Source organism: Amphibalanus amphitrite, unplaced genomic scaffold (genome assembly GCF_019059575.1).
Source record: "Amphibalanus amphitrite isolate SeventyFive unplaced genomic scaffold, NRLGWU_Aamphi_draft 000232F_arrow, whole genome shotgun sequence".
NCBI lineage: Eukaryota > Metazoa > Arthropoda > Thecostraca > Balanomorpha > Balanidae > Amphibalanus > Amphibalanus amphitrite.
Window position 1 is genome coordinate 698,398 of NW_024881727.1, and position 21,285 is coordinate 719,682.

The 21,285-nt window shown below is 49.6% G+C and overlaps 2 protein-coding genes across 3 annotated transcripts in view; both read left to right on the plus strand.

Annotated features, from left to right (window-relative positions):
- Positions 1–14,233, plus strand: part of LOC122385828 (leucine-rich PPR motif-containing protein, mitochondrial-like) — a 29,632-nt gene extending 15,399 nt beyond the window's left edge. The window contains exons 9-22 of the mRNA XM_043374403.1: positions 148–370; positions 782–998; positions 1,532–1,738; positions 2,074–2,211; positions 2,522–2,714; positions 3,003–3,471; positions 3,795–4,215; positions 4,475–4,584; positions 4,928–5,147; positions 5,458–5,653; positions 6,013–6,160; positions 6,460–6,590; positions 6,976–7,202; positions 13,622–14,233. Coding sequence (XP_043230338.1) covers positions 148–370; positions 782–998; positions 1,532–1,738; positions 2,074–2,211; positions 2,522–2,714; positions 3,003–3,471; positions 3,795–4,215; positions 4,475–4,584; positions 4,928–5,147; positions 5,458–5,653; positions 6,013–6,160; positions 6,460–6,590; positions 6,976–7,202; positions 13,622–13,705 — 2,984 coding nt within the window. The 3' untranslated portion in view covers positions 13,706–14,233. The remainder of the gene's footprint in view (positions 1–147; positions 371–781; positions 999–1,531; positions 1,739–2,073; positions 2,212–2,521; positions 2,715–3,002; positions 3,472–3,794; positions 4,216–4,474; positions 4,585–4,927; positions 5,148–5,457; positions 5,654–6,012; positions 6,161–6,459; positions 6,591–6,975; positions 7,203–13,621) is intronic.
- Positions 14,234–14,536: 303 nt separating this feature from the next.
- LOC122385830 (sorting nexin-32-like) overlaps positions 14,537–21,285 on the plus strand; it is a 54,811-nt gene continuing 48,062 nt past the window's right edge. Inside the window, exons 1-4 of one of the 2 annotated variants that reach the window (XM_043374408.1) lie at positions 14,537–14,596; positions 15,532–15,713; positions 16,686–16,889; positions 18,325–18,557. In XM_043374408.1, coding sequence (XP_043230343.1) covers positions 15,573–15,713; positions 16,686–16,889; positions 18,325–18,557 — 578 coding nt within the window. In that variant the 5' untranslated portion in view covers positions 14,537–14,596; positions 15,532–15,572. The remainder of the gene's footprint in view (positions 14,597–15,531; positions 15,714–16,685; positions 16,890–18,324; positions 18,558–21,285) is intronic. The other variant, XM_043374407.1, reaches the window with a different exon arrangement.

Below are 21,285 nucleotides of genomic sequence, written 5' to 3' on the forward strand. Positions count from 1 at the left end.
GCATTTTGTAACCGCTGCAATTAAGGCACGCACTTTATCACACTTTTTGCGCCTGGTGAGATTCTAAAGGATTCCCACGTTATTGGTTTCGAGTGCCTCGCACAACTACCTACCGCTCCTATCGTCTGACTCTTCCCCCTCCCACAGACGTGCTGCGCGTGCTGTCGCTGATGCGCGGCCTCGAGTGTAACGTCGGCATCGACACGCTGACGGAGCAAGTGCTGCCCGGCCTGGAGACGGCCGTCACCTGGGACAAGCTGCTGTACGAGCTCAACAACATCGGCGTGCGCTACGGCATCTCTGCGCCGGCGCTGTGCAAGTACCTGCTCAACAACGATCAGCTGGCAATGGCCAACGCTGTGGCTGACAGGTGAGAGTGAAAGGAGAGAGGGAGGAGGGCGAAGCGGTTGTCTCAGCTTATTTGTTACCTTGATTTCTTAGTTTTGTCCCAAAACCTTTGTGTCTCATTTGCGTTTTGCATGTTAATTATATAATATTTGCGAGATTGCTTCTGGAATCATTTTCATCGTATGTTGTCTGTGGATCGTAATGTATCATTCGGAAAACATGCGATAGCTCGTAATCATAACGCCCGAAATGAACGGTAAAACTCAGCGCGTGGGATTTTGTGGCTCGTTTTGGTGAGCCAGCTGTATCTCCAGACTCCAATGCTCGACCTTCGTAGCTTTACACACCTCTCTCACTCCCGTGATCCGTCACCGACTATGTGATACCTTCTGCGGCTCTGTAAACCCAAACTCACCACTGTCTCCCTCCACAGGTATAACGTGCTGTTCAGTCCATTCGCGCTGCGTCAGGCGGTCGCCGGCCAGTACGCCCGCGCCCGCGACCCCTCCGCGGTGCACCTGCTGCACCACATGTGTCAGGCGGCGTCGGACCTGAACGTGACGACCACGGACGTGACGGACGGCTTCCTCACCGAGCTGCTGCCCATGTTGAAGGACGACCGCGCCGCCGCCGTGGAGGCCATGCTGGAGGTATGCGGAATGGAGCACAAGTGATGGCGAAGTGAGATGGAGGTGGTTGCTGGTAACTGGGTACACAGAAGTGGGCTGCTTCTAGTGATCATTGTGGCACTTGGATGACCTCGCTTTTATGCGTTTGAGAATCTGTTATTCTGAATGGCTTTGGTGTAATTACTTTGGTGAGATGGAGAGTGAGTGATGGGGTGGTCGGGGTGGTTGAGAACAAGAGCTGTTGATTAGAGATAGCAGTGTGGTGTCTTGCATTCAAGCTCCCAGGCTGCTCCCATGCGTTTTTGCGTGTTCATTTTTGATTATTACCTACTTGATGATTTCATTTTTGGGGACGCGTTCGCCGGCTTCCGTCCAACTCTCCCGTAATATTTTCACATTTGTGTCTGGCTAAAAACGTCCTTTCAATAAGTTTATCATGACAGGCTACTGAATAAAGATAAGTTCGCTGTGCCGTAGCCTATGGAACCTAATATTTCCTATTTGCCCTCTCTCAATCACTCCGCTCTTTCTCACGAGCCCTCCCCCGTCGCCAGGCGATGCTGCAGCGCGGCCTGGGCATCTCGCCGGGCTGTGCGGGGACCGTCCAGGCGGCCCTGTCGGACGGCTGTACGGACCGCTGCTGTCAGCTGCTGGAGCAGCTCAGTCAGTCGGAGCTGGCGCCGACCGGGCCGCCCTCCGACTATAGCGCTCCGCGGCCCCAGCAGTCCCAGCAGGGCAGGCCGCGCGGCGCCAACAGTCCGGTCAGTGATAGAGCGGTGGGGAGGGGATTGGTGCCATTTTTTTGGTATGAATAGAGGGTGAAGCTTACAAGAGCATAGGCAAGGCGTGCACAGTGCAATGATGCATATTCAACATAAAACTTCATGGCGCCCTCTTTGTGATTTTTTAAAAAAATATTTAAGATTCCATCCCTCCGCTGATAGAGGGAGTGTATTGCTTTTTTGCCAACACGACTTGGCAACATTGCTGTAACTAAGCTGCATTGAATGAACAAGGTAACAAAAGCTGAAGCTGCATTCCATACTCAAAACTGTCCGAACTCGATCGTCACTGGTATTCCCGTTCTGACCGACAGGAGGCGCTAGACGCGCGTCTGGAGCGGGACCTGGCCGCCGCCCGGCAGAGCGGCGAGCCCGTGGCTCCCCTCCTCTCCCACCTGCTGGCCCGCCACATCAGCCGCAAACGGGTGGACCAGGCGCTGAAGGTCAAACAGGTGAGTGTGATGCTCTGTCGCTGCCACTTTGTAGAGGGCCTGCTTGCTGGGTACTGGCTAGTTTAGTTATGTTGTTGAGTCGGAGCTTAGTACGTCATGCAGTATGTTTTTATAGCGAGTCTAACCAGTTTGTGATTTTTTGTTTTTCGTTGTATGATGACTTGTTTGTCACACTTCTTTCATATTACTCCTCAGTTTCTCTAAAGTAAGCTAAATGCTTTTGTTTACCACAATATAAATAAACAAAATGTCGACGTCCCCTCGCCAGCCGGATACCCGCTCACCCTTCCCTTGCCCTCACCGCCATCAGGAGCTGCTGGATGCCGGCGAGCAGCTGACTGTGAGCCAGCTGAGCGGCCTGTTCAACATCCTCGTGGACGCCGAGAGGCTGGACGAGGCCCGCCAGGCCTATAACGATATTCTGGCGGCCGAGCCGGGCGCTCTGAGCGACCACCGCGTGCTGCGGCTGGCGAGACTCATGGTCGCCAACGATAAAGTGGACGGTATGTCTGAGAAAAGAAAGGGAGGGACGGCACTACGGAAGGATTTGAGGGTATGGGAGGGTACTGGACTGGATACTGAGGGGCGGTATGGTGTCGTGAGGGGACGCAGAGTGTTTACGGGATGGGTTGGGACTTGGGAGCTTGGGCGGTCATGGGAGGGTTGGGGGTGGGGATGGGCTGCGAGAATATGTTGGGTGGTAACTTTTATCGAGTTATCACAATATGAGCTTCTAGAAGTCGCTTCTCATTGTCACTCTCCTAATCTCCATTTACCCCTCCCCTCCACAGAGGCGGTGCAGTTCCTTCAGACCCAGCCACGCGACAGCCGTCAGGACCACAAGCGGGACGACCGTCCGTTCTTCATGGCCGCCTGGCGGCTTTTGAACGGTCCGGCGCAGCGCGGTAAGCCGGAGGACGTACGCCAACTCCTGCGGGTTCTGATTGACGACCGGTACGTCATGGAACCCAACCGCGCTCTGCTGGCCATGCTCGTCAAAGCGCACCTCGCCAATAATGACACTGTCGGTGCCATGGATGAGATGGAGAGAATCCATAAGGAGTACCGTCAGCTTCCGTGGCGGAGTCAGATGATGGCTCAGCTGATCAAGGAGGAGAATACGGATCAGCTGCAGAGACTGTTGGATCTGAGCATGGAGACGTACGGCGAGATGGACGCCCTGTACGACCTGGCCTTCAGCTTCATCGAGTGCGGCAAGATGCGGCAGGCCAAGAAGGTGCTGGACACGCCTGGACTCAGGTGAGTTTAGATGGGGGGCTGGATGTGCACGGATCCACATATTTCGTGGCATTTGAACGTTGGCGGTGATGAAAGTTTGGGTTGGGGGATGCCTTATGCCTGTTTTGGCGACCCGAATTAAAGGCATTAACCAACAGACATTATATTAATTGTTTCTCGAACTTATATGAGAGTTTCGCACTTACGCTTGGTCTTTACGCTTGGCGTTTGGCGACGTGCCTTGCGTAATATTACAAGTTCTCATAGCTGTTATGGAAAATTGAGCTCTTCGGATAATCGCGTAACCACTGATACATCATCCTCTTTTCTCTCCACGCTTCCAGGGCTCGCTCGCACCGTCTGGAGCAGATCTGCGAGCGTTACGTCGAGGAGGGCCGCATTGCCGAGCTGGAGAACCTGATTGCCGTCACGCGGGACGTGTTCGGGTTGGACCGTCTGCGTCTGTACGGTCACCTGCTGCGCGCGCTGTCGGCCGCCGAGCAGCCGGACCGGGCGCTGGTGCTGTGGACTCAGCTGCAGGAGGAGGGGCTGGCGGCACCGGACGACATGCTCCGGGAACTGGCGGCGCTTCTGAGGCGCCACGGGAGACCGGTGCCGTTCAGTGAGCCGGGTCCGCCGCTGGAGACGGGAGGAGGGGAACTGGCGGCGGTGGGACAGCAGGTGCCGCTGCACCAGCCCCCGCCGCCGCAGGTGCCGCAGGAGGGACAGAACAGACAGGGGAGGAGGCAGAACGCGCAGAGACAGGTGAGAGCTACAGTTATTTGTGGTGGGATGTTATGGGGTCGGGATTTGGAGTATCGGGATGGAGAAGTTGTGAACGCTGGTGTTTGGTCTCAAATCCGCTCTTGCCGGTATTGGTATCTGTAATTTTGGGAGATTTCCTATGGTCAAAATGGTTGAGGTTTCGTCTTATTCATGTTGTAATAAGTTCAATTCAAGAGGGATATTGATGTGATCCTGCAGATGCACTCCCTGCTCACTACAGTGCACGTCTATGTTCCAGTCTCCGGCCGCCTCCACTCCCGCCGAACCACCGCAGAACACGATCAAGAGCCAACTGAAACGCGCAATCAAAGCCCAAGCAATCGACGAGGCACTGCAGTACCTGCCGCAGTACGTAACCGCTGAGAGACTTGGAAGGATGAGTTTCGGCTTTAGTTTCAGCTTTTTCTTAACGGCATCACTCAAAAGGCAGTCTAGTCATCTCGCTGCACCCGGCTGCTTTATCGCTGCTTTGATAATGGCTCTATGCCTTTAAGGTGATCGATTGTTTGTCTGATCATGTCATCTAGCGTCATCTGTCCAAATTTTCGCACGTTGTCAACATCTGGCAGACTTGTACTGAATATACGCCCCCAGCTGCTGCCCACCGTTTTTAAATCCGCCGAGCTCCTTTTCATGTTTTGTCTCATTTTACCAAAGACACGCCACCAATAACCACGCCGCCTCCCGTCAGGATGGAGGCAGAGAAGGTGGAGCCGTCCATCCACGACCTCTCACTGCTGGTGGAGCTACTGGTCCGTAACGACCGGATGCAGGAGGCCGTGCGCCTCACCACCGAAATGCTGGGACGCAACACCTTCCCCCAGCCGCGCGTCTTCAAGTTCCTAATGTCACGCCTGTCTGCTGACGGTGATGTGGATGGCATCACTGCCGTCGGCGCCCACCTGAAGGATGTGAGTACGCGGGAGAGGCAGAGAGGGAGAGGAATGAGGTATACGTGTAAATGCTACATATTGTTCCACCATGTTTTATGAGCCGTTTATTCATGATTGTGTAACAGTGGGGAATGTATTTGTCTTTTACTGTTGGTGTCTCGAGACCGGCTTGTAGAAGTGTATAAGTACAACGTCCAATGCTCAATCTGATACATGGTACTATTTTTTATCAGTCACTAGCTTGTTTCCATCGTATCGCCTTACCTTGAGATATTCTGAACCAACCGAACCCACCAACCACTTGACCGCTCGTCGTTCCCTCTAACAGGAGCTCAAATCGGCCACATCGTACGACAACCGCCTGTGTACCGCCTACCTGAACGCCGGTCGCGGAGAGGAGTTCCTGGAACATCTGGAGGAGGTGTGCCGGAAACCACAGCCGACAGAAGACAGTGGCACCTACGTGTTCCCGGCCGGCGGGTTCCTGGGGATGCTGCGAGGCCTGCCGCAGCTCTACCCTCGCTGTGAGTGATAGGGAGAGAAGGTGGGGGGGGGGGGGGGGAGGGAGAGGGTAGAGTGACTTGGAAAGAGCGGTGTAGGGCTGTGGAATGATTGTGTTGTTCGCGAAGGTTCTCTGTGTCCTGCTGCTAGTGGTAGTTTGCTCTTTATGTTGTATTGGAACTGGGGATATGAGGCGCGCCTTGTTGACATTTAATGCCCACCTTTTTTGACGTGGTTCAACCTCTGCGCAGAATGCGAGGAAATTTGTGCACATTTGTTGTCTACTCTTGATTTCTGGAAATCGATCTCGGTAAAACATTTTGAAAATGCCTTTCCGTCGACTGTGATTGATATCCTAACTATGTGTTCAACTTCCTTCCAGGTGTGAAGCTCGCCGAGAACTTTGCCGAGCGAGGTGTATTGGGAGCGGCCAACATGCTCTGGGTCGACCACTTTGTCAACGAACGCTACAACGAGGCACAACAGATCTTCGACAAGTTCCTGCGCAACCAAGACATCGTCCTGTTCAGGTATGTGGTAGATTTGGAATGCATACTCCGCACCGAGGTAACGAGGTAACTACCGAGGTAACTATTATATGTTCTTGTGTAGTGAATCGTCAATATCGCCCAGCTGATATTCTGTACTTTGGCGATGTTTGTGCCGTTTTATGAAGGAACGCAGCTGCTGAGCCATAATATGTAGTTTTTGGCGGTACCGACTTGGGTTGAGCATCACGGCTCCGTCGACTCTACATCCTTAGCCAGTCATGATGCATGATAACAGTGCTGACATTTTTACTTATAATTCTTTTCAATTCTTCTTGCAGAGGTGTTATTGAGAAGGCGACCGAATCTGGAAACTTGGAGATGACTCGACGACTCTACGAAATGCTCCAGCCCACAAAGATATCACACGGAGCCAAGGCTGTCGTCGTCTCAGCAGTTGTCAACCTGACCCGTGAGTATACGGGTTGAAGGGAGATGGAGACAAAAGTGAGAAATTTTACTACGGATTGCAAGTGTGGTGCGTGCTCAGATGCCCATAATTGCCTGAACCTATCTTTGCCATATTAAGCTCTCGTCCGTCAAGCAAACGGTGGCTGACCTGTGCTCTACCTTGCCTATATAGTTACGTTTCAAATGAACTTTTAAATTTCCTTCTAAAATGAGCGCAATTTAGCGTGCTTTGAATAATATTAAGCATACCCAATCTGTTTGCATCCAGGCACGGCTTCCATGAATAAGTGACACCCTGAAGTGGTGTTATTTATCGGTGCTCCCTATCTCACCGTTTTGTTTATTCCCTGACAACTCGTCTCACCACACTATTTTTGCCCTCCCAGTGGACCGAGAAGGCCCCCAGGCGGCCGTCGAGCTCCTCCGCAGCAGTGGATTCTCTCCCGATGACCTGAAGAGCGCCGTGGCTGATCGGCTGCGGACTGAGGCTGCAAACCACGGACTGAACCTGCCGCCCGCTGTACCTCGCACCACACCCGCTGACGGCCCAGCGCCGGCCGACGCGGGGAGCAGTCAGACAGCGGCGGCAGCGAGCACATCACAACCAGACTCGGTACGAACGATGGGGACTGGGTGGGTGTTGCTAACTTCTGCAGTCTGGCAAATCATCATCGCTAGCCGGGTCTAGAACAAATGAATCGGTACTTTTAAAGAGAGTTGATGTGTTAGGCAGTTTACTGAGGCAGTAATTGCCCGGTAAACCACCAAGAGCTCATTTCCTGATGGAGGAGAGAGAGAGAGAGAGCGAATAGGCTATCATCGCTAGTATTCGCTGGACAAGACCTCCATCTCCCAGACCAAGATGATCGTCTGAGATCTGTCATCACCGCGGTGATCAACCGTTGCCTTGAATTGGACGTTCACCCAGGAGAAATCGCCTACATCAAACGTTTGAACAGAGACAGAGTCCTGGTGAAATTCACCAATGCTGAGAAGGGATCGCTCAGGGACCTCATCTTTCGGTCAAAAAATAGATTAAGAGGTCAAAGAATATACATAAATGAGTTGTTGACGCCACTGAGACAGGAGCTGTTCAATCAGCTGCTGCAAAAACGAAAACAAGGTCTTATAGCCTCTGTACTATCTCGAGGCGGTGAGATTTTGTATGCCGTCAGCAGAGGTGAGAGACTCAGTCGAGTTAGAAGCCAAGAAGAATTGGATCGTCTCAGCAGGCTTCTCTCGGGACAGGATGCTGATGCTCCCCCGCTCCCCCCGTCGGTGGTGCCTGGCGCCGCCCATGCGACCGGAGACTGCCAGACGGCCGCTGACCGGGCGGTCCCGGGTGCTGGTGGGAGCGGGGCGGCGCGGGCCGGTGGTGGACCGGCGCCGGCTGAGAATACCAACCAACCCGCTCACCTGAGTCCGCCCTTGCCTCAAAGCTCGCGACCGGGCCCTCAGGGGTCCCAGCAGCGTGGCGGAGCCGGGGAGCTGGACAACGGCGGGCCGAGTGAGACGTCTACTGCGGCGGGGACGGCTGTCCTATATTCGCGGCCTGTACTGGCTGACCGAGTCTCTGAGCTGGTGCCGCCTATGGACTGTCAACCTGGCCCGATTTGCGTGGCTGACCTCCCAGGCGGAGGTGGTGGAGCTCGGCCGGAGCTCAGAGAGAGTGGAGAGTCGGCCACGCCCTCGTCAGACCGGCCTCGGGTAGAGGGTGAGGGGAGGGCTCGCGGGGTGCAGAGCGTGGGAGAGCGCGCCCGGCGACCGTCCAGCGTTCCGGCAGGTCGCTCGCGGGATGGGGTGGGGCGGGGTGGAGCGAGTTGTGAGCGCCATCTCTCGCCGACTCCGGCAATTCGGGGTGCGGGTGCTCCGCCGGGGAGGGCGATTCACATGACGGAGCGTGGGAGTGGGAGGACGGCGGCGTACGCCCGGGGAAGAGGGGGTGGCAATGGTAGAGGTGCACGTGATATTCGCTCCTACTGGAGTTGAGCCGAAGGTCGATCAAAGCAATGCCTTTTAGACTAAGTTTTAAAGTGTCTGTGTTTAGGGGTTTGCTTGTTCGGAAACATTGTACACACATTTTTCTTTATTGTTTTCTTCTATGTAGATACTGCTACTTTACGAGCTGCTACCGTTTATCATGCAGAGATGCCAAACTTTCCAGCTCAAAACATTGGCCAAAGAGAACGAGAGAGAGAAAATACTATCCTAAATGGATGAACTAAGAATCATTTCGTTGAACTGTAGGGGATTGAAGGACTACAAGAAAAGAAAAGATGTTTTCAGCCATTTACGGAATCAAAAAGTTAACATAGCAATGCTTCAGGACATACACTGTACTGAAACTGGAATCCTTTTTTTCAGAAACTGTTGGGGAAACGAAGTCATTGTAGCACCTTACACAAACAATGCGCGAGGTGTGGCCATCTTAGTCAATAGTGTGGATGTCAGCTTCAGTAGCACTTCTTTAGATACAAACGGCAACTTCATTGTCACCAGAGCCAAGATAGACAACTGCTGGGATTTCTGTTTAGTAAACATATATGGACCAAACAACGATGATCCGGATTTCTATAGATCAGTGGTTACGCGCATCAATGACTGCATTGCAGACGAAAATGTTCCCCTAATAATTGGTGGGGACTTCAATTTAACGCTTGTTCAGAACCAGGATAATTTCAACTATCGACGACACAACAACACGAGAGCGAGAGAATGTGTTAAGAAGATTATGTCTGAGAAAGATCTCATTGATATTTACAGAATAAAAAACCCCGATGCTAAACGTTTCACATGGAGAGTTAACGGTCCACCAGTTAAACAAGCAAGGCTAGATATGTTTCTTATTAGTAAAAGTCTGGAGGGGTACATTACGAAAACTGATATTTTACCAGGGTATCGATCTGACCACTCGATAGTAACGCTAGATATGAATTTAACGCAACAAACTAAAGGAAGGGGCCTGTTTAAATTTAATGCTTCCCTCTTAAATGATAAAAGGTACGTCAAAGCTGTAAAGCAGGCTATACTTGGGGTAGTTCGTGAATATGCACTCCCAGTTTACGAACCGAAGTATGTAGTAAATCCATCGACAGTGCAAATGTCGATAGACCCTTCCCTTTTCTTTGAAGTTTTGCTTCTTACTATACGTAGGGAAACGATTTCTTGCGGAATCAATAAAAGGAGAACCGAGCGGAAAAGAGAGGAAGAATTACAAGCCTCCATTGTAATAAGTGAGAGAGAAGTGGATCTCTTTGGAGATCCCGAGAAAATGGAGGAATTGCAGGAACAAAAAAAGGAATTGGAACATCTAAGGGAGCACAGACTCAAGGGAAGCGTTATTAGATCGAGAGCAATTTGGAGGCAACTCTCTGAGAAGCCGTCGAAGTATTTCTTAACGCTAGAGAAAAGGAGATTTGACAGCAAGAGGATTGCGTATTTAAAAACCAGGGGCGGTATTAAAGAATCTCAAACAGAAATCTTAAGAGCCTTCAAAGAATTTTTCCAGAACAAGTTTAGCAATAAAGATGTTATATTAGACGAGGATGAGTGCAGCGAGTATTTAAATGACATAGAAACTAGAAATATAGGGCCGAAAGAGAAATGTGAGTTGCAAAAGCCAATCACTGTCGAAGAGTTAGGGAAGACGCTCATGCGTATGAAAAATGGAACTTCCCCCGGTAGTGACGGTTTCACAGTAGAATTCTACAAATTTTTCTGGGCTGATTTGAAGTCATTTTTTATAGCAATGTGTGAGCATTGCTTTAGCAAGGGGTCTGTCTCAAAAACAATGAAGGAGGGAATAGTCGTACTGCTCCCAAAACCAGGCAAACCACGTGAGTTAGTACAGTCGTATAGACCTATAACGTTGCTTAACGTGCACTATAAGATTATATCTGCTACGATCGCAAACAGATTAAAAATTGTACTAAACGACATAATTGCCGCAAATCAGACTGCTTTCCTCCAAAATAGGTTTATAGGAGATAACATAAGGCTTATATACGATACGATTCAATGCATGCAAGATGAACACGCATCAGGTATCCTTCTTAGTCTCGACATAGAAGCCGCCTTTGACTCTGTCAGCTGGAGATTCATCAGAGACGTACTACAGTTTAGGAAGTTTCCGCCTTATATAATACAGTGGTTTGATACGCTGTATAAGGGGGCATTTGCAAGAGTCCTTTATAATGGTCACCTGTCAGACGAAATCCAACTAGGTAGATCATGTCGGCAGGGCGATGCATTAAGTTGTTATCTCTTTATATTAGTAATGGACATACTGGAAAGGAAAATTGAGCAAAATCGAGACATTGAGGGACTGAAACCAGCAGGGACGGATGTAAAAATAGCAATGTATGCGGATGATACTGTTTGTTTCCTGAAACCTAAATTGCAAAGTTTTAATGCACTATTCAGTGAGCTTGGTTGGTTCGCCAAATTCTCTGGGTTGAAGCCAAACATAGACAAAACAAAAGCGATGTGGATAGGAGCACCCTGCAGCCACAGAACAGCACTAGAGAGGAATATCGAAATACAATGGAGCAGGACGCTCAAAATTTTGGGTGTTTCTTTCGATTCTAATCTGCAAAAGACGGGTGAGGTGTACATGGACAAGATTACTGAGATCAAACGAGAAATAGATAAGTGGATGAATCGCAATATATCATTACATGGAAAGGTAACTGTGATTAAGTCATTGATGCTGTCCAAGATAAGCTACCTTTTGATTTCTATTCCGAATCCATCCTTAGAAGTAATAAAGAAATTGACGACATTGTTATACAAGTTTCTTTGGCATGGAAAGAATGAAAGAATTAGCCGTGCCTCTCTGGAAAAAACAGCCTTATCAGGAGGTGTTGGAATGATAGACATCAAAACGTATATATCCGCCTTAAAAATTAGCTGGCTAAAGAGACTCGTGTCAAAGAACAGTGCTTGGGTCAGCATTGCAGAAAATGTCCTGAAAAAATCGATACCCGTATGGCAAATGGAAGCAATCGCTATAAGGAAAAAAGCTCCCGGTATAAGGAACCAGTTTTGGAAGGAGGTTATGCTAGCCCTGGCTGATTTCAAAGAGTGCTTCCAAATGGACATTAGTGATATAACCGTAAGCAATATCTTTTTCTCTAATTACACAAAGTTTAAAGATTCATGGATATGCCAATGGTACGAACATGGGGTAAGGACATTGAACGATCTGCTCAAAGTGGATGGATCGTTAATGAACATCGCAGAATTTAGAAATTCATTCTCGTTGAGGGTGAACTTCCTGGATTATGCATCCTTATTAAGAAGCCTGCCAGAACAGTGGGTCAGTTCTACAGGAAAAAAGACAATTACCCAGCCAATCATAGATCCAAAGATTGGATTCATCATTGATCCATCGACCCGCTCTAGTCACTTACACGAAATATTATCAAAAAATAAAACAAAAAGTCATCGCAATAAATGGGAGAGCAAATGGGAGAGTGTTATACCAGACGTAAATTGGACCGAGGTGTACGGATCTTTAATGGAAACTCCATCACAATATAGGGGTCTTAGGTATAAAATGATTACTAGAATAGCTGCCACAAACAAACTGTTAAATCAAATGAACATAAAGGAATCCGGAAAGTGTGATCACTGCGACCAGCTCGAAGACATTTCCCACAAATTTTGGTACTGCCGTAGAGCACAGAGCCTATGGTTAGAGTTGACAAACTGGCTCGATTTAAAAAACCTTACCAGAATTACAGAGAAAATACGTATGAAAGAAGTGCTACTAGGAGAGGGCAATGACAAACTTGCAAATCATTTAATCAGTTTAGGTACTCATATTTTGCAATCCAACAGAAACCCATCGATATTCACATTTCTGGGCTATCTCCAAGCTGATAAAGAAAGTGAAAAGTATTGGGCTCAAATAAATGAAACAATGGGTGTTTTTGCCGGTAAATGGTCGCAGTTCGATCTTGAAACGGGCGTCTCCCTATGAGACGAAAGGCCCCCGCCCTACCCCATCCGGGCCAACCCGTGCCCGGCCCCCCAGCATATGCTGGGCAGGCCGGGCCGCCGGCCCGTCCCTCGGACCGCCTGTGGCCCGCGGGGCGGGCCGGTGGTTAGGGGGCGCCGCCTCGCGTGAGTAGACGCACCGAGGTGCGGGACGGCGCGGGCGGGGGCAGAGGTCGGGGTGGCAACAGCCACCACGACCGGTGTTTGTGCACGCACGATGGTGTTTGTTTCCGTAGTGTTGTCCCTATAGCTGAGGACGATGGAGCCGTGGGAAAAAGGAGTTCACGCATCCTGCCCGCCCCTAACCCAACCCGGCTAACCGGAGGCCGACACTATAAAGGGTCGGCCGGCCGGCCGGGCGCGCGGCTCGCCAACCTACCGGGTTGACGGGTCGCGGGCCCGGCCGGCGGCCTGGGGCATCGCCCCAGCGAGAACGGGAATATGTGTAATTTCGCGGGGCGATGCGGGGCGGGGCAGGAAAAAAATGTGTGTGAAATGGAAGTATGCAATGTATTACCTGATGTGTAATATAAGGTATGCTAAGTGTAAAACCAAAGTGTGCACATGAAAATGTTATGTTGTATTGAAAATAAAGTGAAAAAACCTAAAAAAAAGAGCTCATTTCCTGGGACACTTCTAGCTAATTATTCTCAGAGAATGTGTCGCAGTGAAACATGTTTCTCCGGGAATGAATTGTACACCGATTCTGATGTTTCACTGCAACACTTGTGGCTGTCCTACTTGAATGTCAATGTCTTACGGAATGGCAGACTCGGCGGAGTTACGCCGCCATTAGGCTGACACGGTGTGTATAACTAAATGCTGACAAAAGGAAGGCGATTTACAAAAAAGCGGACTGCTTGATTCAGTTCTTGTAAATGTATGCCCGAATCATAAGAAGGAACGAAATGGGATGGATAGTGTGTGGGATAGTGATTTGAACTCGAATTTTGTTCTGAAATATGGGTGAATTATTAGTAGCTGGTCTAACTGCTTCACCCACCTGACACCAAGGGTCCTATTCTGTTTCAGAGTGCGGCGCCGAAGCCTCCCGCGGCCGCGGCGGCGACCCCTCCAACACCGGCCGCCCCTCCCGCGGATCCCTCGGCCCGCTGAGAGTGCCTGCGGCGCGACCGTAAGAGTGCTAGTGAAAGACAACGGTGTGACGTGAACGCGAGAGAGCGGATGGTAGTGGTACATAGTTCGTGCCCCCTCGGGCCGAGGAAGCGCATACAGTCCAACGGGTGAATCCCGAGGTTACTGGTGAACAGTAACGCTTCTGCTCGTAGGTGAAATATTTTTTTGAAGCTGTGCGACATTTTTGTTGCGATTTATGTAGTCGGAAGCCCGCTGTGCGCTGTAGGCTTGAATGCGGCTCTTTTTCTAGTCGTGGCAGGTCCCTTGGCAGTGAACTGAGGATGTGCCGTCGACTGGGTATTAGACGGTGTGTGAAATGTTCGAGTGAGAGTGGGCATTACCATCGTGTAGAAACGGCAGGGCGGAGGAACACACGCGGCATCCTCGATCCGGCGCCGGCGGCAGGGATGGAGGGCGCCGAACGTCTCATTCTCATCAGAACAGCACAGAATGGTTGGTCATTACGTGAATATGAGACACGTAGTAAATATACTGAATGAGCGACAATAATTGTTTTCCTGGTTGGTCTCTGATATCCCGCTGCGAACGTGGTGCGTGGTCCGAATTGAAATATCGCCGAACATATAGTTAGCTATATTACTGCTCGACTTTGTTTTCCATAATGCATTCGCTCATCCGCTGTTTGACGGAAGACTGAAATTAATCACAATTCAGGTTTAGTATTTTCTTCCGAGCTGAGTTGGATGGGCAAGCATACGATAAATGACCAATGCTAAGCGTGCAATCTTAATTTAGTGGCCTTGTCTTAAGAGAGCTTGCGGCAATTGAGGCAAACGTGGCGGAAAAGACAACTGCACAAAAAACATTGCACACTTTGCAAGCGGTGTCGTCGAAGTGGAGTTGTGTGTGGTGTTTCCACTTCCCATTTTCTTGAGTTATCATATCTTCGATGAAATGCGCCTGTTGAATGAGTTATTGACATATATTGATCCATCGTTTCGGACAGTTTCAGGAACGAAGTATGAGCGGCAAGAACAGTCCATTGCAATGGGGTGGGCGAGGCGGTCATTGCACCGCTTCTTCCCAGTTCCCACTGTCACAAATTAGTAATTATGAATGATAGAAACTTTAAAATTACATTACGAAATAATTGCTTGCTCCTAAATGTGTCTAGTTGTTCAGTTCTTGACGGAATTGTGTAATTTAGATGATGCAGTCACTGGCAGTCCGAGAAAAGTTCTGAGATGCTGTGATAAGTGATTCCAGGACAAGTTTTGGTCTGGGCATAACATAACCTAGACTAAGCTGACTTAACCTAACCCCACCTATCATAATACATCATAGCTTTAGTTTGGCCTTATGCAGAAGTTTAATGAATAAGAATAAGGGACAAAGATTTTGATTTGTGCCAACAAAACTTGCCTGGTTATGGATACTGTGGGTGTGAGGTGGGCAGCATACTCTAAAAAAAGTTATGATTATTTAAATACACATGATTTAGCTTCCACTTGTCTTTTTGTGCAGTCTAGAACAAGCCCTTTGCAGGTCTTATGTTTTCGTTCTAGCCAGATAGACAGGAATATTATGTCAACTTTGGGTACTGCACCGCAGGGGAATCACACCAAATTAACTTAATGGTACCAAACACCAACTTATCTGCCAGTGTGCACACTTACACAGTCAGTCTTGTAGTTCTAAGGACTCTGGATGGTGCTCTTAGTCTTATCATGGGAGCAGGTCAAGGTAAGGTGTCTTATAAACTATGTGGAAAGGAAGTGTGAAGTGATGAACTGATGATTGAATATGATATGTCAGTTTTGACATTTTGATCTGACATTTTTCAGCTACCTAAACCAAATCCATCAATAATATAATAATTGCCAAGATGATGGAGGCAACCACTGATCCAGCTGTGCAGGAGTCTGTGGGTAAACAAATGCCAAGAGATATCAGCGATGATGACATCTTTAAACCAAAGAATCAACCAACCACTGAGACAATCATTGCAGAACCCCATGCTGAAAAGGTGAGCAATGCTGTTGGTTTGAATGCTGGTTTGCTACTTCCTCCATCTTTTTAGAATATTACTTTCAAAAAGTGACTTGTTATTGGTGTCATTTATGCCTGTCATACTAAATTTGTTTCTAAATGGGCACTTAATAATTAAAACCCAACTCTGAATTTAAAAATAGTGAGCTAAATCGCTTTAGTTTTTTTTAGACTGACTCAGTCATTCAGATGGGTGCTGATGACCTCTGAAGTCAAGATAGGTACCCTAAAATCACAAATCATCATCATCAGTCAATCAGTATAATAATGTACCATATTCCTTACTGGACCAGCAAACTGCTTGATGAAAATGGGACCATCACACCAAATGACCTCTAAAATATTGGATTAAGGTATTTTATTGCATGATAGGATTATGTACTAGGACCTTACTTCATTGTTTATCATATTTTACTCACCAACTGGCTTTAAAAAATATTGGATTCGCTAGGCATTTTATAGCATGATAGGTACTAGAATCCATCCCTTACTTCATTACTTATCATATTTTCCTATTTGTTCCGTACAAATTGGTCACGAGTTTCCCGTTCTTATTAAAATGTCGGCTGTGCTGTGAACTCTTGACTTTTGATTCTGATTTATCTCCCAACGCGTGTTTTGTCTGTCAACCGTTCTCCTCGTCGCTTCCGGCCGGCCGGCCCTCGGCGGCCCGAGCCGTGTGAGGCCATGTGTGGGCCACTTGTCACCGTCCTGGGCCGACGGCCGCGTCTGGGCCGGAGCAGTTGCTCAACGAGTGTCGCCAGGGAGAGGACCCGACAATCCTCTTCCTGGCACGACTGAATATAACCGCAGCCGACAGCGAGCGTGCCGATTGAGTGAACCGCCAGCCGCGATATCGAACCGAACAGCAACACTATTAATTCTCAAGTTAACTTACAATCCCCATCCTGCTCGAAGCCAGCGCTCACTACTGTTCCATCACCAACAGACGGACCGGAGCAAGGACGACCAGCCGGCCGAGGGCAGTGACGATGCGGAGCGGCCGGACCCGGAGCCGGAGGAGGAGGAGGCCTCTTCGGACGCCTCCAGTCCGGAGCCGACGGGGCCGCTGCAGCCGCTCTACTCCGTACTGTTTACTGATGAGGTCACCAAGAGCGGTGACGTCATCTGCTATAGGATACAGGTTACGAAGGTGAGCTTCCGCGATTATGTGATGGAGGAAAGGAAAGGTGCTGGAGATGGGTGGGGGCTGGGACATTGGATCAGTGCAAGGGACTGTGCTGGGGCCGCTATGGTCACTGGGGGTGTTTCGGATAATTATAGGTGCCAAATTTGCGACGAGTGCGCCATAAAGCATCAACAATAAAACATTGTTACTTGCATGCATCTTTTGGCATTGTTTTTCAGTTCTTGTATTTTTTATTTGTTTCTTGATGATGTGATCGCGTCGTTTTAGATGCTTCCTTAGTTTCTTCTCCCTGTGGCTATCCGAAGCAGCGGACCGGATCAGCAGACGGCCGCTGTTGCGTTTGTCGGTGTGTTCAAGGGAGGGGAGGGGAGGGGGGGGGGAGGTGCAGGGTATCCGATTCTGTCGGGTCGCCCCCCCCCCCTCCCGGCCGGCGTCCGGGTAGGGTTACATTACCGACTTTACTCCGCCGCAATGGATCGGACCGGCTGTGAGGAGAGGAATAGGTTTAAGTTGCCGTTTAAAGTTGCCAGGTGGGCCGTTGACCTTTCGGTAATGCGATCCGTCTCGCGTTAAATGAGGTACACTTTTTGAGTGAATCAGTATCAGATTTACTGCCCTTAGCGCAGCGATGTAACGTGAAAGGCAATCGGCGTATTTTTAGAACCGCCCTTCCGGCGATACGAGAACGGTACCATTTGCGAGTTTCCTTTCACTGTGGTCCCTGACGCACGCTTGATTAAACACTAAGTCATGTAATGCATTCGCCCGCCCACAACTGGTCTGCTATCAGCAACAATCAATCCGCTTACATTTGGCGGTGTGGTGGTGAGGCAGAGGTGCAAGTTTGTTAGTGAGGTGTGCCTTGACGAAAGCTGAGGTGTAAGACTCAGAGACGAAATTTACCATACAGCGACTGCTCAGAGGAGGAATCCGAATATCGATATCATAATTGATATGGTTTGGGTATGAGTCTGACGGGAATTATTCATAAGATCCAGCAAAAATAGGGTGAGATTAACATTGTTCTTTACATCGTGACCAACGGAGATGCAGGGTTTTACCATAGTGTAATAAATAACTGAGGTTTTACTGAGCGGTATACAATGTCCCGCGTAATATTCATCCTGCGACTGGTGACCATAATCTGTTCATAGCGCTATGCTAAGTTTCGGATTATGTAATGCCTAGCTTTTATTTTGTGCCAACTACCAACCATCTGTCTCAAAATAGCAAACACTTGCACTCAGCGAGCGTACGAACTGGCAACTCACTGATCGTAAGCGCGCCGTTTAGCGGCGTATTGGTTTCACCATTCCATCTCTGCAGTTATCGTCGGCGATTTACATTCTGTGGTGACTGAACCCATTACCTCCATTTTCTTCTCAAGCAGTAGCCCCCACTTCACAAAGGCGACTGATCCTATCCTCTCCCTCCCCAGACGGGACCACCACAGCAGACCTGGCGGATCGAGCGTCAGTTCGAGGACCTCGAGTATCTGGAGCAGTGTCTGTCGGGAGGAGGCCGCAGTCCGGGGGTGATCCTGCCCCCGCTGCCGCCGCGACCGGTCGCCGATCCGCAGCAGGCTGAGCAGCGCTCGCGGCGACAACTGGGTGCCGACACGGCACTGGTGCTGGGAGACGACTGGCAGCGCGACTGTCGGCTCATGGAGAGGTGGGTGAACGGACGAGGAGAGCTACTGTAGGGTCAAGGAGGGTGGGTAATCGGGCGAGGGGAACGGCTGTTGGCTGTTGGACAGGTAGCTGTAGCTGAGTGAAGACATTTGTGATATGTTGGCAAGGGGAGTGTGGCTCAAAGCCACGGAAAGCTTGTAGGCTCACGCATAAGAGGGTGTCCTTCGGGGTGCGACAGCCAGCTCGCGGAAAGACGAGTTACAGGTGTGGGATATGGAGGGGATGTGCTCAGCATTGACGGCTTCCGTGAATTGAGTCGGTATGGGTCGTGTTTGGGAGGTAGGCAATAGGCATGCAGCAGCTAATGCATTCCTGGGAAATTGATGTTCATGAGGACACTTGTCCTTGATTTCAGTGATGCGATAGCTCGATACGCCGCATAGGCTGAATAGTGAATAACAACACCGAACCGTCATGGCAGGCGGAGCGGATCTGATTGGTCGGCAGGGGCGTAGGCAGGGGGGGGGGCCACTGGGCCATGGCCCCCCCTTGGGCGCCGAAGGCGCCCTTTGCGATTGGAGGGCGCCGAAGGCGCCCTCCAATCGCAAATGCAATTGTGATATAATCGAATCGAAAAACAATCGCGACTTGAGGGCGCCCTCCAATCGCGAATGTGTTTACAGGGAAAATACGGATGGAGGGCGCCCTCGGAGGACGCCCATTCCAAATACGCCCTCCAAATACGGTTGGAGGGCTCCCTCGGGCGCCCTCCAACCACATTTGTAGGCTGTAGCTCTCTAAGCGTAACGGTGGTCGCCTATGTAAGCCGCTGTCCCGTAAATAAGCGCCCTCTCACCCGAAGGCGCCCTCCTGTAGGTCGCCACCCTGCTACATATTGCCGCCCTTCTGCTGATCGGCGTCCTCATAATTATTGGCGCTCTCCTACCTATTGCGCCCTCATGTGAAATTTTCAAGGCCGCCTTTCTCCTTTTTGGCACCCTATTGTTCAGTGCCGCCCTCCTACCTATTGGTTCCCTAGTCCTTCCTGTTGAATGTTAATCGGGGCCCTTCTCTTATTGGCGCCCTCGTGTTGATCGCCGCCCTCCTAACCACTGGCACCCTCCTGTTGATCACCGCCCTCCTATCCACTGGTACCTTCCTGTTGACCAGCGCCCTCCGCACAGACGCCCTCCTGTTCGTGTCATCCTCTTGAGCAAAGGCGCCCTCCTCACCATTGCCACCCCCATTTTAATCGTCACCCTTCCGCTCATTAACGACTCCCAGTTGATGACCGCCCTCCCACCTATTGGCGACCTCTTGTTGATCGCCACCCTCCTATTGGTGCTCTCCTGTTCCTCGCCACCCTCTTACCTGGTGGCGCCCTCCTGTTGATTGTTGATCGGGGCCCTCCTACCTATTGGTGCCCTCCTGTTGATCGCTGCCCTTCTATCCATTGGCGCCCTCCTGCTGCTCGCCAACTTCCTACCTATCGGTGCCCTACTATCGAAACTCGGGATGTTGATCGGGGCTCTCCTACCTATTAGCGCCCTCCTGTGGATCGCAGCCCTTCTACCTATTGGCAACATCCGTTGATCGCTGCCCTCTTATCATTTATTTACTCCTTTGGCATGTTTTTCAACTTAGTCGTTCTATTGCACATAGTTGATGTCTTGCCTGTGAAAACTGCCACAAATGAACGTGCATTCAGCACAATGAATGAAGTACCTATACCTACCAAAACTATCTACGCTCTACGATGCAAAAAACACGTCTTTGGTCTTAACCCGGCAGGCGGTGGGCCTACCAGCCACCTTCCGCGCGGTGGGGGGGGGGGGGCACTTTTTTGCCCCCCCCCCGTATCTCCGAAACTACTGGACGGATCCAAAAAATTCAAACGGCGTTCGATAGCCCTGTCAAATTTGTCGAAGGAAACCAAATTTCATTGACCTCGGGGTCACAGATGACGTCACAGGTCAGGTCAAAGATAAAATGTTTCACCGTTCACGGGGCTTCTAGGGAAAGCGCTATAACACCGAGTAAAACGCATTTTGTCGAAAATCAGCGATAAGGATCCAGTTGTCTAGTACATATGTTGCTATTAGAGGTCACTGGTCATACCAGGTCAGGTCACAGGTCAGGTCACCAAAGGTCACAAAGGGTCACCACATGAGCCCAACTTTACTAAGGTTATGCGATGCATGTTTTATGGCCAGTTTTTCATTTCCAACTCAATGGTGTTGGTTATAAGACCATCAGGTACGGTTTAGGTCACTTTCTGGTGAAGGTCAGGTCAAGGTCAGGTCAAAAAAGGTCAAATTTCAAAGTTGATATTTTTGCATAAAATGGGTATCGATTCGATGCAGCTCGTCACGGGGAGTCTAATGGTGGTCTTTGTTTTGCGCTACGAGGTCTAGAATTGCTAAAAATTGAGTTTGAAAATTTGACGTCATCAATTTTGAACAGTTTTTTCGCTATAACTTGGCCAAAAAAAGAGGTATCGATATCAAATTTGGTATGTAGATAGAAGGCGGTAGGGGCTATCACATATATTCCGGTTTTTTCGAAATTCAAAAAAACTTTTTTGATTTTTTGGCTATTATATTCAAAAAATCTATTTTTTGATTTTTGGGGGTCAAAATCCAAAAACTTCGAAAAACCGAAATAGCAGTTTTGTAGTTCTTTTCATTCCACACCTTTTATGTTTGAAACATTTTTCTGTATCTCTAAAGCTGTAGGCCTGACAGCTCTTCCCGCGAAACCTTTTTTTG